This window comes from Balaenoptera borealis (assembly GCF_965194805.1).
Source record: "Balaenoptera borealis genome assembly, chromosome: 6".
Classification (NCBI taxonomy): Eukaryota; Metazoa; Chordata; class Mammalia; order Artiodactyla; family Balaenopteridae; genus Balaenoptera; species Balaenoptera borealis.
In genome coordinates, this window is record NC_138863.1 from 26492485 (window position 1) to 26507540 (window position 15056).

At 32.7% G+C, this 15056-nt stretch overlaps 1 protein-coding gene and 1 pseudogene across 2 annotated transcripts in view; both read left to right on the top strand.

Moving 5' to 3' along the window:
- The window catches only part of LOC309630740 (tigger transposable element-derived protein 1 pseudogene), a 213618-nt pseudogene that overhangs the window by 68177 nt on the left and 130385 nt on the right, over positions 1-15056 (top strand). The window lies entirely within an intron of this gene.
- Positions 4383-15056, top strand: part of KANSL1L (KAT8 regulatory NSL complex subunit 1 like) — a 149587-nt gene continuing 138913 nt past the window's right edge. Inside the window, 2 exon segments of the mRNA XM_082396355.1 lie at positions 4383-10843; positions 13714-14830. Of these exon segments, the coding sequence (XP_082252481.1) occupies positions 13743-14830 (1088 nt within the window). The 5' untranslated portion in view covers positions 4383-10843; positions 13714-13742.

Below are 15056 nucleotides of genomic sequence, written 5' to 3' on the forward strand. Positions count from 1 at the left end.
TCTTACCCAGCCCTTCTGGGTTAATTTTATACATGAAATTTTTCTTAATCCAGGCCGATTTTGTCACACTGATTTTTTTTTTTTTTTACATTTACTGTGTGTGTGTGATATGTGCCTTTTCAAATAACAATTGCTTATTTTTAAATAATCTTATAATTTGGAAAATGAAGACGGGTGCAAATAAGAAAAACACAAATAAGTTGTATTTTAACTATTTTCCTATGCATATTTGTGTATTTTTCCTAAAAGTGGTATCATTTTAACTTTATCTCATAAACAGTCCCATGTTCTTAGTCATTGAAAAAATTATTTTTGGCACCTCGATGATATATCATGTAACTTTCATATTTAAAATTTTTCCTGTTGGCAGATGTTTGGGATGTTTCTAATGTTTTGCTGATGTAAATTTCACTACAGAGAATAGCCTTTTACATAAATCTTTGGAAAATTTTCCCCTAGATTTGTAAAAGAGGAATTACTGGGGGGGTGGGGGTGGGGTGTGTGTGTGTGTTTGTGTTTTAAGGCTCTTGCAACATCGCCAAATTACCTTCCAGAGTATTATATTGTTTAATACTCATCTATTGTATCAGCATGCCTCACATTACATCTTTATTCATCATCTGGGATTAGCAATAAAACAAAAAAAACCTTGCTTTCATTAGCATAAAATTTTTTTTTCACGTGTGTCTGTGATACATGTGTTTTATTAGAAGCTGCTTGAGGAAGAGGAATATATTTCATATTTGATGTGCTGCAAACCACATAGTGGGTGCTCAATAAATACTTGCAACTTGACTATTAATATTTATCTTTTTGACCTCTGAAAGGTCAGGAAATTATATCTTGCTTTTTTGTCTTACTCAATTTAGGAGTACACTGTTGGCAGTATACTATTATTGTTTGATTCATTACTTTGAGTACTCCGTTCAGGTGGGACCTCACTGATCTTACCACAGTTGTCTTCTAGTGACTTCTCATTGTCCAACTGCTGTGTTATCCAAGAACTCCATCCAGTTTTGATGCCATTTATCATAATAACTTGGATGAGTGAATAAAGGAAATAGTCTATCTTGTGTGGAATTCACTTACAAATTTCACTTTAATTGTTCCATATTCACTTGTAGCCTTTTCTGTGTTTGAAGGAAAAAAAGCCTACTGTCTAAAGTTACTTTGTTTCATTATTCAGATTGTTCTTGATAGCACAACTATTAATTAATTACCTTTAACATCTTTTACTGCCTTTAACCTTACTCGTCATATGTATTTTTTACTTGCTCAGTTATTTATCGCTCTTCCTGTCCTTTTACATTTGTCTGTACTGTATTAGTAGTTGAAGGAGGCCGAAAGCTGTCTCTTTCAGGTTTAGAAGATTGTTTACTGATTGGGTTCCTCAAGTTATAAACAGCAAAGAATGAGACTGCTTGCACCTGAAGTGTCAGCTAATAGGAAATTAGCAACCCGTTTACTGACTTTAAAGCATCTCGTCTATTATACCTCTATTGTTAAAGTCCTTACTATATCACAGGACTATAATGGAATACTGTACATAATGATGACCCTCAGTCATCAATACAATCCTACATTACTTTCAGTATGTTTGACTTAGAAAGGCAAGGAAGGTGTATTCATTTCCAAAAAATTTACTTTTTTTTCCCTTTTAAATGTTCTGAAGAGATTGCACTGAACTGTGCTTGTTACTCTGTGTGGGATAAATAAACCAGCAAGTGTTAATAAAAATGGTAATATTGTACTTGCCTGTGGACAGTCTGTAATGAAAATCTGAAAACGATTCATAATGAAAGTTTTTAATACTTGGTAATATTTTTAGGTTTTCAGGAACACTTTATTTCTATATGGATGTGACAGTTCTCTTGCAGAATTGGGAGAAAATGCAATCATTTATAATATTAAGGCTTTGTTAATATTTCTAATGAATTTTTAATTTATTTCTAATCCTATAAGATCAAGAATCTTCAAGCATGTTGTTTAAAGTAATTAAAAAATTTTTTTTACTTGGTAGTAGATCATTAATCAATGTTTAACCACGTGAAATTAAGTTGGAGCCAAAATGTATATAACGAGCAAATGTGATAGTGCTAAATCTAAACGTAAATTTCTGGATCTAAGTTGATGTACACAGAAAAAAAAATGACTCATTTATATTCCTATGAGTCATGCATTTATAACTGAATAGTAATAATTCTGCTTGAAGTTTGAAGTATGATCTGTTTGATGTGTTATGTGGCCACCCAAGTGGCTTTATCTTTAATTAAATTCCTTTAGTCTTCAAAGAGAATTCCTTTTTAGGCATAGTTTTCAAAGTGGAAGAAGTTCTAGCTTTAAATGTTACTGAATAGAAAGTACTGAGCTAACTGTACCTTGGTCATGCCAATTACTACAGTGTTTTCTGCTGTAAATTGAGAATGCCCATTTGTAGCATAAAGAGATCTTGAAAACACAACAGTGTATTTTGTATCTTCCAGTAGTTCCTATATTTTTGAGGAATAAAATTATACCAGTGTAAACTCTTTCTCATTACTTTTATTGACTTAATTGGTTTAATTGACTTAATTTAACTTTATGAGTTACAAATTAGAAACTTTTAATCCCCTTATATTTCAGTAATGTTTGGAAGAGCTGCTCAAATTTTGCTAAAAATTTTTTTCCTGCTGCTTCTCTTTTATTATAATGGATCAGCTATCTGAAACACATTAAAGCTGTAAGTGTGGAAATAATTTAGTATTTGTCTCTGCTTCAGGGTTCTCCCCTCTCTCAAAATGCTGTTGGTAGTCTTTTCACTTTCTTTTAACTTAAGGATGAATCTGCCTTCTTTACGATACTTTTATTCCTAGTTTATGTTACTGCATTGAAGAGAATTGGGATTATCCAGATTTCAATTGAAAGAGTAAATTTAATGTTCAGAGGGTAGATAGTGATTTGATATTCCCCATGGACTATATGGAATATACATGTGCGTGCTAGAATGTAAGTCATAGTCAGATCTGGAGTAGTATTTTAGGGGATGGAAAATCATATTTGGTTTTTAATTTTTAATGTTCATTCTCAGGAGGAAGGGTGGTTCTTATTTATAATTGTCTAGATTCTTAGTTTCAGCTCTGAGGATAGACTAGATTAGCTAACTTTTGATTTTCTTTAGACCGTATGCCAAAAATTATTTGGTGTATGTGACCTGCGTAGTAATTATAAAGACCTGGTTACTAGTGTTGGGATCAATTCAATAATTATTGTTATCATAATTATCTCACTGTACATGCAGCTTTTGAGGGATGACATGATGGTATTTACTATATCTCATGATGTCCAAGGGATCAGATTGTATTTAATTAATGCTAAATTCATAAATACATATGATTTATAAATCTTAAAGATTAAGTCACTAATTGAAGCATTTTGGAGACAACAGGGCAAGGCTCCTTATTTTTAGTAATGTAATATCAGAACAACTAATTTCTTCCTTAACTCACAATGAATGTTCATTGGATTAAATTGTAGACCCCAAATTAGAATTTGTAGTATAGACTTGACTTTACAATTCCCCCATTTTTCTGAATTTGATTTTATTTATAATAATGAAATTTAATATAGCCAAAAAGAAAAAAACTGATTTGATTCTTTGTAGTTTTTAAATGCTTGTAATTTAAATGAATAAACTTTGGCTTGTGTTACTGAAATTTTCTCTCTGGTTGGTAGTTTTTTAAGATACTTCTAAGAAAATGTATATATATTGAAATCTGGACTTTTTGCTATAGGGTTGTTTACTTGGTGGATTATCTGTAATAGTTTTACAATGAATTGGTTTTGGGTTTTGGTTGTTGTTGTTTCTGGGGTTTTTTTGGCCACCCCTAAAATTTCTGGGCTGTGGATGTGCTAAGGAATTATTATTATTTATTTATTTTTACTTAAATTGGAATGCAGGTTGAAAACTCTGTTGTACAACATGAAAGTGAAGTTCGTGCCCAGGAAATATAATTGATTTTTGGATTATCTAGAACTATTGCCTCTTAACAGATAATCAGAATTTATCTGGTTGCTTTCTTTGAAAGGGTGATATGATTTCTTGCAGTTTTGCTTCTTAAATCCTGTTAGCTTACTATTTTAGTTTCTGTATGTTGTGGTTAAGGAAGTTTAGTTGTTTTTTTCTCAGTTTTATTCTTTCCAGTTTCTTTAAAGTCCTATGTCATGGACTGACTAAATTCTTTTTAGAGAAGGGACCTAGTTTCCTTGAGTATCTTGGGTGTATATAAAATAAATAATCATCAAAGATGATAGTGGTGCCGAGAGTAAATAGAATACAGTGTTTTAGCAGCTAGAAAGAAGTTTCTTAGATTTAGGTAAGATCCAAATACTTTTTTTCGACCGAATATGTGCATAATTAGAAACTGAATAATTAGAAACCAGAATAATTAGAAACTGAATATTCATAAGAAGAACAAGATGCTTAGAAAACTCTTTGAGGATTTGCTTTTTTCACATTCTTTTTGTATAACCTAAGCATAAGTGTCTAAAAATACTAAACAGTATATTTGGCTAAGAACTTTGGGACTGAAATATTTTAGTTAAGGGTTGATTCCTGTTTACTTTAGGGGTACCGTATACTTTATACTGTCCAGTACAGTAATCCTTAACCACATGTGACTATTGAGCACTTGAAATGCAACTTGTCCAAATTGACTTGTGCTAAATGTAGAATGAACACTGTATTTTGAGACTTTAGCGCACATAAAAAAGAACATGTCTCATAAAGATATTTTTATCCTGGTTACAGGTTGGAGTCATATTTTCTATATAATGGGTACAATGAAATTCAAATTTCATATGTTTCTTTTTACTTTTTAAAATATATCTAGTAGCAACTTTAAAATTACATATTTAGCTCACATCATACTTCTATTGGACAGCAATGTTCTATACTAATATTTCCCAGCCTTAAGACTCCTTTCACAATAAAATATCTTATGAATCCTTTTCCTTGAAATTTTTAAATGATTTTATTATTTTGGATGGTATTTATTGAGGAAATATTTATTAAGGGCCTACTATGTGCCCAACAATATTTTAGGACACAGCAGTGAATGAAAACATTCAGATCCTGCCTTCATGCAGCTTTCATTCTAATGGGAAAAATGTATGATAAATAATTTTTAGTAAAAAAAAAAATTAATGAACTATTATTTGTTCTAAGCATACTATTGGCTATTATATATAATTTCATGTAATATAATTTTAATACAGTACTTCATTTATTGAATGACATATGCTATTTAATTTGGCATTTATCTTGCTTTGTGTTCTCTGCATTTCCTGGTTCTGTGGCTTCATGTCTGACATTAATTTGGAGGAATTCTCAGTCATTATTTCTTCAAATATTTCTTCTCTCTTCACTTTCAGTATTCCCATTACATGTATGTTAACGCCTTTTGTAGTTGACCCACAATTCTTGGATATTCTATTCCTTTTTTTTTTTTCTTCAGTCTCTTTCCTGTTCGCTTTTCATTTTGGAAGTCTCTATTGACATATCCTCAAGCTCAGAGATGCTTTTCTCAGTCATGTCCAGTCTACTAATGAGTCTATCAAAGGCATTCTCATTTCAGTTATGGTGTTATTGGTCTCCAGCATTTCTTCTTGATTCTTTCTTAGAATTTCCATCTATTTCCATATCTTTGCTTACATTATGCATCTGTTATTGCATGTTGTCTACTTTTTCCATTAGAGCCCTTAGAAAATCATAATTTGTTGTTTAAGTTATTTTAAAGTCACAGTCTGATAATTCCAACATTCCTCTCATATCTGAATCTGGTTCTGATGCTTGCTCTGTCTCTTCAAACTGTGTTTTTTGTCTTTTAGTATGCCTTGTAATTTCCTGTTGAAAGAGGGAACATGATATACCTAGTAAAAGGAGCTTTAGTAAATAGGTCTTTAGTAAGATGTGAGGTATAGAGGAAGCATTCTATAGTCTGATGATTAAGTCTGTCTTTTAGGGAGGCTGTGCCCCAACTTCACAAATGCTTCACAGATTTTTCCACCTCTTAGGTGGGATAGGATGGCTCGATGGGACTGGGGTTAGGTATTTCCCTTCCCCCACATGGAAGGCTAGTAAAAGCTGGAGCGGGGTTTTTTTTTTTTTTTTTTTCGGGGTATTTCTTTAATTTATTTTAAGAAAAAGCAAGACTCTTCAACAGATTTCTTAGAAAGTAATAATCATCTTTCACTTCTTTATCTTCATTTTATTTGAACTCACTGTGGCATTTGATAGAGCTGCCCATGTCTTTTTAACATACTTTTGAACACTTTGGAATCTCAATTACATACACTCTGGAATTTCCTTTTCTCTCACTAACTGGACTTTCTTTTTGCTTTCTTTCTTTTCCTTTTTTTTTTTTTTTTTTTTTTTTTGGGTTTTGGGTTTTTTTAATGTTTTAATGAATGGGAGTGTGCATTTTAAAAAATTATTTATTTTTTGGCCACACTGTGCAGCATGCAGGATCTTAGTTCCCTGACTGGGGATCAAACCTGTGCCCCCTGCATTGGGAGCTCAGAGTCTTAACCACTGGACTGCCAGGGAAATCCCACTAACTGGACTTTCTAAGTCTCCTCTTAGGGCTCTTCCTCCTTTGTAACACCTCTTCCTTTGTTCAGATAAATGTGAGTGAACCCCCTGGCTTGATCCTGATCTCCTTTCTCTCTCTAGCTCATTATGTTCTAGACAAGTTTGTAATTTTTGTTCCACAAACACCGAATTTATTCCTGCTTTACAGCTTTCTATTGTCTTTTTTCCTTGGAAAGCTCTTATCCCAAACCTTGGTTAGCTTGTTATTGTCATTTCAAGTCTCAGAGCATATGTCACCAACATAGAAGTCTTCCTTCATCTACAAATCTAAATTAGCTCCTACTGCAGTGTAGTTATGCTCTATTACTCTACTTTGTTTAATTTTTATAAAAACACTATGAGACCCCTATTTACTTCTGATCTTTTTGTTTTCTTGTTTGTGTATTCTCTACCTACCATTTGCTAGATAGAATGTAGGCTCTGTGAGAATAGAAACCTTATTTGTCATGCTCTCTACAATCTTTCTAGTACCTAGGGTAGTGTCTCTTACATACTTCTCAATAAATATGTGTTAACTGAACTGTTGAACGTTTGATCTTAGATCAAATATATATTAAATGGAAGTTAAAATCCAGCTTCTACCAAAAATAGACAAAACTACATTTATGACTTAATGTTGGCCATTTCTTCATTTTCTGCTTTTAAAAAGTCAACTGGTTAATTTCCATAATTTTTGGAAAATTTTTATTTGTTTTGTTTTTAAAAGATGAAATAGGTTTACAGCTGTCATTCACAAGCACTTCTCTATAAATAACTTGTTGTGGTATGGATGGATTTATACCCAAATGAAAACCAGATGGTCTTACTTGTGGTTAGTTATTCTCACTGTCTTAAATTGGCTTCTGAAATACTGGAGACACCTTTTAGATGCTATAAAATAATTTTGATCATTATGGAACTAATGGAGATATCTTCAGGTGAATTTGCAGAATTATTATTTTATACTCTCAAATCAGTATTCCTTATGCATTCTGCCTCTAACCAGTTGTCTATTATGTGTAAAAACGAAATAATATACAATTGAAAATAATTACAATTTAAAACTGTATATGGTCAAAACCATTATTCAGAGTTAACCTGAATGGTAAATTCAGTGACTTTCAGGAGTTTGCACATCTGATTTCCACTAATTCCTAGACATATTATCTTCTGTATGTTTATGTCAAAGGCTCCTCAGTTGTTATATTTTAAATAGTTGTTAAATGTTTATTTTATTGTTTATTTTAATTTTGAGGAAGTGAAAGTTAATCAATTTTTTTCTCTTATGAATAATGTTTTTTGTGTCATAGCTAAAAAAAATCTTTGCCCAACCCAATATCACAAAGATCTTCTCCTATTTTTTTCTAGACATTTTATGGTTTTAAGTTTTACATTTAGGTCTATGATCCATTCTGATGGATGTGACTATTTTTGTATAAGGTATGAGGTGTGGGTTAAGGCTCAGGATTTTGCATATGGATGCCTTACTGTTCCAGAATCATTTGTTTTAAAAATACTAAGTCTTTCTGCATTGAATTGCCATTACATCTTTGCCAAAAATCAATTGACCATATATGTGTGGGTCTATTTCAGAACTCTATTTTTTCCTTTGATCTATCTGTCCATTCTTTTGCCAATCAATGTTTATTTTGACTACTGTAAATAGATAGGTAGTATGAGTCCTTCAGCTTTGTTCTCTTTCTTGTTTTGGCTATTCTAGTTGCTTTCCCTTTCCATACAAATTTATGAATCAGCTTGTTGATATTAACAAAAATTCTGCCAAGATTTTGATTGGGATTGTGTCGAATCTATAGATCAGTTTAAGGAGAATTAACATTGTAACAATATTGAATAATTAATCCATGAACACAATGTGTCAGTCCATTTATTTAGATCTTACTTGATTGTTTTGCATTGGTGGTTGTTTTTTTCAGTGTGTAGATCCTGCACATTTTTTGTTAGATTTATACCTAAGTATTTCATATTTTTAAGCTATTGGAATTAATACTATTTTAAAAATTTCTATTTCTGTTTTTTTCATTTCCATTATCTAGAAATATAAATGATTTTTGTATCTTGACCTTATGTCTGCTGCCCTAGTAAACTCATTAGATCTAGGAGCTTTTTTTATAGATCCCTTGGGATTTTCTATGTAGAAAATCATGTCATCAATGAATAGACACAGTTTTACTTTTTATTTTCCAGATTTCTATGCGTTTTGTTTCTTTTTTCTTCTTCTGTTCCACTGGCTAGGACCTCCAATGTGATGATGAATAGGAGTGATGAGAACAGACACCTTGCCTCATTCCCAATCTTATAGTAAAAGCATTCAGTCTTTCATCATTAACCATGAAGCGGTCTCTAGGCTTTTGTGTAGATACTCTTTTTCAGGTTAAGCAATTTCCCTCCTTTTCCTAATTTACTGAGTTCTTTTTTTTTTTCTAATTATGAACAGATACTGGCTTTTGTCGGATGCTTTTTATTTGTTTTTTTTCTTTAGTCTTTTGATATGGTGAATTTCAATGATTAATTTTTTTTAAATGTTGAACCAGTCTTACATTCATGGAATAAGCCATACTTGGTTGTGACTTATTATTCTTTTTATATATTGCTGTGTTTGTAACATTTATTTTAAAAATAATAACTGAAATAGGTGTTGTTTCTACGTTTACTACTTAAATTCTGGGATACCTTTAAAAATCATGACTCTCTTGTCTGTTTGTTTATTAATTCAGCCAACAGATATCTGACAATTATTGTGTGCTAGACATTGTTTTAAGTGCTGCAGATTAGAACATTGAACAAAATTGAGTTCTGCCCTTAGACTATATTACTTCCTAGAATGTAATATAAAGTCAGGTTCTGACATTAGCACCCTGAGGAACAAAACAGTGTAGGGGAATGGAGAATCATGAAGTGAGGGGCTAAAGCTATTTTAAATAATTAGTCAAGGCAGGACTCTCTGAGGAGGTGACTGTAGGGCAGAAACATGAATGAAGTGAGGGAGCTAGCTATCTTATTTGTGGAAAATTGTTCCAGCAAATACGAAGTCCTGAAGCAAGGACTTGTTTGGTGTGTTTCAAGAATAACACAGAGGCTAGTGTTTATGGAGTGCAGTAACCCATGGAGAAAGTTACAGGAGGCTAAGTAGTCAGGGACTTGATAGTGTAGAACTTTGTAGGCCATGGTAAGAAAAACTTTGGATTTTAAGTATAATGGCAACCACTTATTTTTCACCAAATATTAATTCAGTATCTGCTATATGTCAGATACTTTTGCATCTTGACAACATAGCAGTTAACAAAATAGTAAAAAATCCAAGCAGTTGTAGATCTTAGAAATGTTAGTAATAAGTGTAGTTGTTTATGTTAATATGGAGGTAGTCAGAAGTGGTAGAGTTTAGAATGATCAGTTAGTAAGCATTGGTTATACACAGTGATTACATATTTAGGTATTTTAAAAAATTGGAATAAATGGACTTGAGTTTTATGCTAAAACTATATGAACATAATTTAACCTTTTTTAATAATAGGAGACATTTATTTTCTTGAGTTTCTTTTGGCTGCAAAGTACAGAGACTTTCAGGCTAGGGTTTTTTAATAAGGATAGAGTCGGGAGTAGAATACAGAAGAACTTCATGGAAATCCTAGAATAGGAACTGTGATATGGCTGGGCCTTCCAGAGTCCAGAATCCCCAAATCTTTATATCCAAGTGTGTTAATTATCTATTGCTATGTAACACATTACTCCAAAATTTAATGGCTTAAAACATTTATTTCACAGCTTCTGGGGGTCAGGAATCTAGGCATGGCTTAGCTGGGTGCCTCTGGCTCAAGGCTTCTCACAAGGCTGCAGTCAAAGTATTGGTTGGAGCTGCAGGCATCTGAAGGCTTGATTGAGGAAGGATCTGCTTCTCAGATCATTCACATGGCTGGTTGGCAGGCTTTAGGTCATTGCTGTCTGTTGGCTGAAGACAATAGTTCTTTGCCATGAGCGTCTTCCCAGCTCACAACATGGCAGCTGGTGCTCCTGAATGAGAGGGATGACAAGATGGAAGCCACAGTATCTTTGTAACCTAATGTTGAAAGTGGCATCCCATTACCTCTGCTGTATTCTGTTTGCTAGAAGCAAGTCACTAAATCCAGTCCACACTCAAGAGGAGAGGATTACACAAAGGCATGAATACCAGGAGATGGGGATTATTAAGATCACTTTAGAAGCTGCCTATCATACCAAGTAAGCCCTACAGAGCTTACCAGAGTTTTTGTGTGTATGTTTTATTCTAGTTCCCTACCATAAAGGTTCCGTAGCCACTCTCAATGTCTACATTTCTTTCCCTTCTCTTTTTTCTACCAACTCCATTTCTTATCTATTAATCTATGTATCTTTTTTCTACTTATTTTTAGTTTCCCCTTATCTTTAGTTTATCCAGGGCCTAAGATGAACTCCACTGCTTCTTCTTATTTCACCTTCTGCCCCTGCTGCTAGCCACTTTGATTATATCCTTAGCACCCTGTTCAAATTTTTGAAAGAGAGAAGGTGAGTAAGGAGGGGATAGAGTACAGAGTCTTTTGAATATGATTACCTCAGAGAGAACTGTGATTAGGGCAGTTTCCCTCAGAGAGCAATGTAGTTATTTAAATACTATTGTAGATGTTTATAAATTAGAAGTTATAGGTCATTGAGTTGATCAAGTGACAGACTGAATCTTGAAAAAAAAATTTCCCAATGCTAGCTTGTTTTATAATTATTTTTCTATTTCTCATAAAAGTAGAGTGCAAACTATATTTTTAAAAAGAAAACCCAATATTATGGTTATTTTTGTTTTCCTATTTGTTTTGGATTTAGAATAAATGAAAATCTGTTATATATAGGATTTATTATTTTTGAGGCACTACATAAAAGTGTATAAATTTTGAGACAGAAAATTATACAGAAATCTACATTTTTTGGAGACATTATACAGTAAAATATAAAAAAGGCAAACATTTTTATCACACAGAATTAACAATGATTAACATTTGCTCATATTTCATTTAATCTTTTTCCCCCAAGTAATAAAATATTGTAGTTAAAATTCAGCTCCTCTTAAAACACCACTGTTAGTTCTGTTTCATGGAACTTACCTGATGCAACTACTGTTACAACTTTGGTGGGTATTTTTCTGGTTCGTCTTTTATTCTTGTAAACACATAAACACAACATGTATATGTACATAAATATGGTATGGTTTTGTGTTTGTGTTTTATTTATATGGTACCATACTATACATTTTCTGCACCATTTCTTTTTTTTTAAACTTTATTCTGTTTTTGAGGTTTGTCCATATTGATACATATAGATCTAGGTCATTTTTTTTTTAACTGCTATTCTAGTATTCCATCATGTTTTAATATCCATTCTCTCACTGTTAGATATCTAGGTTGCTTTGAAAGAGTGTTTTGCTCATATAAACACTGATCTCTTGTGCACCTGTGACAAACACATTTTCCACATTATTGTCAAATCATAGAATCAATTTATAGTTCAAATAGATGTGAGAAATCTTATTTACCCATGTTCCCATGGTAAGTGATATTTTCAGACTTAAAACCCTCTTTTCAATTTGGTGATTAGAAAACTGGTCTCTTGCATTATTAATCTGCATTTCATTTATTACTGGTAAAGTTGAGTATATGTTTAATGACCATTTGGATGTCATCATCTCTGAAGTGTCCGACTGTTGTAACCTTTGCCCGTTCCTAGGCGTTCTTAATATATTCTGGATACTAATCCTTTGTCTATTGATATATGTTGCAGTTATCTTCTCCTAGTCTATCACTTGCTTTTAACCCTGTGTGTAGATTTTTATTTTAATTGCGTAGAAGTTTTTGTGCCTTTTTTTCCTTTTGATCATTCTTATTAGTCTTTGCAAAGAATCAGCTTTTGGTTCTGTGTTTTTAAACAAGAATGAAGGGTCTAGAGTTACAGCTACCTCCTGGGGACATACAGTATGGGAGTGTGGCCATTTAAATGACTATTAACTGTCATGTTCATTGAAACAAAAATTATGGAGTGTCATAGTTCCAAAGTGTCTTCAAAAACTTGTAATTGTTAATGAAGAAAATTTTTTTCACTAACTCTTCAATTTTCATAATTTTTAATAGTACTAGATTAACTTTTTTATGAGTCAGAATATATGGTTTTATACTTTTTCTTTTGATAAAATTTGTTTAATTATGGGATTAATCTTTAGTGTCATCTGTTACATTCCCCACTATTTTTCAGGCAGGAGTAAGAGCTTCTATAATGATAATTGATGACTATCCATTTGTGAAAAGGAAAATAATGATTGCAGATGCTTTTTCAGAAAAAAAATTTTGCACATTGCAGATTAGGCTAGTTTTTACTACCACATTATTTTTAGCACCTGTGAAATTATATATATATATATATTTTTTTTTTTTTTTTTTTTTTTGCTGTGCTGTGAGGCTTGTGGGATCTTACTTAGTTCCCCGACCAGGGATTGAACCCTTACCCTGACAATGAAAGTGCAGACTCCTAACCACTGGACCGCCAGGGAATTCCCAATTATATACTTTTTTTGTAGTTCAGTTCACTTATATCTTCTTACCTTATTTCCTACATTTTAGTTATTAATACTGTTCAGACTGTGAAGTTTAAATTGAGAAATGAAGGTTTTGAGCAATTTATTATATCTTATAAAAATAATACTTTTGGCTGAAAATGTGGGATTGAGTCACATTTTCAAGTATGAATCCCAGGTTGGATTTTTTCTTTTAACTCTCACCAAACATTGTCCACAAAATGGAACCCTAAGATGTAATTGCATTCACAAATATTTGTCTAACTCTTAAATACTAGGCACTGTGCAACTTTCATTGGAGTTTTGGGTATTAGGCCCCCAGTCAGAATGAAGAATAGTCCTTATTGAATTCCTTATGAGCTAGCAAAGAGCAGAGATAATGTTAGGAGTTGGGAAATAGAGGAGGAATTTAGTTCCATTCACTTTTTAATCAGAGACATTGAAAGTGTTGCCCTTGGGGAAAGTATAAGCGTAACACTTTTTTCTTGATATTTGATCATTTATTTTTACATTATTTTAGGTTTGCAGTAATTATCTGCAGGATTCGCCATGACCCCAGCTCTGAGGGAGGCAGCAACAAAGGGTATCTGCTTTTCATCTTTACCAAGTACCATGGAGTCGGACAAGATGCTATGCATGGAAGGTCCAAGAACTGTAGATGAAAAGCTAAAAGGAGACACTTTCTCTCAGATGCTGGGATTTCCAACTTCTGAACCTACTCTTAGCACTAATTTTGTGAATTTAAAACATTTTGGCTCCTCTCAGTCTTCAAAACATTACCAGACTGTTCTTTTAATGAGTTCTAATGCTACATTAAATAAATACAGTGAGAATTATAAACAAAAGAAATTAGGGGAACCCCACTGCAATAAGCTGAAAAACATACTGTGTAATGGCAGCAACATTCAGCTCAGTAAAATCTGTCATTCTCGTTCTGAAGAGTTCATCAAAAAGGAACCTCTGTCAGATACCACGAGTCAGTGCATGACAGATGTACAAATTATTCTGGATTCAAATATAACCAAAGACACTAATGTAGATAAAGGACAACTGAAAAACTGTAAGTGGTACCAGAAGAATGCACTTTTGGATAAAGTTAGTGACGCTGAGATTAAAAAGGGTTTATTGCACTGTGCTCAAAACAAAATTGGGCCTGACCACTCACACGTGCCTATTAGTTTCTCAACTGCTGAAAAAGAGGAGGAAGTGAGTGCTCGTTTACTTCACTGTATAAGCAAACAGAAAATTTTACTTAGCCAGGCTAGAAGAACTCAGAAACATTTGCAGATGCTCCTGGCAAAGCATGTTGTTAAGCACTATGGTCAGCAAATGAAATGTTCTATGGAACATCAACTCCCCAAAATGAAGATTTTTCATGAACCTACCACAATTTTGGATAACAGTTTACCTAAATGCACTGAAATTAAACCAGACACCAACTTATTGACTGCAGAGAATAAATTGTGGAATGATACAAAAAATGGCTTTGCACAGTGTACAGCTGCAGAAATCCAAAGATTTGCACTGTCTGCTACAGGGCTGTTGTCTCATGTTGAAGAGGGTCTGGATTCTGATGCAACTGATAGCAGCTCTGATGACGATTTGGATGAATATACCATTAGAAAAAATGTGTCCGTGTAAGTGCAAAATTATTATTAGACCTTTTACTATTCTGTATATAGCAGCAATTTTGTCTTGATTTCAAGATATGTTGAAAAGAAATAGATTTTCTAAAATCTTAAAGCCATAATCTTTAAGTTATAAAACTTTGGTGAATTTTTAAAATGTTTCTTTTGTTAAAAATGACAGTCTGTGAATATATACATACTATTTAAAAATAAGTTACCCAACTGCTCTATCTAG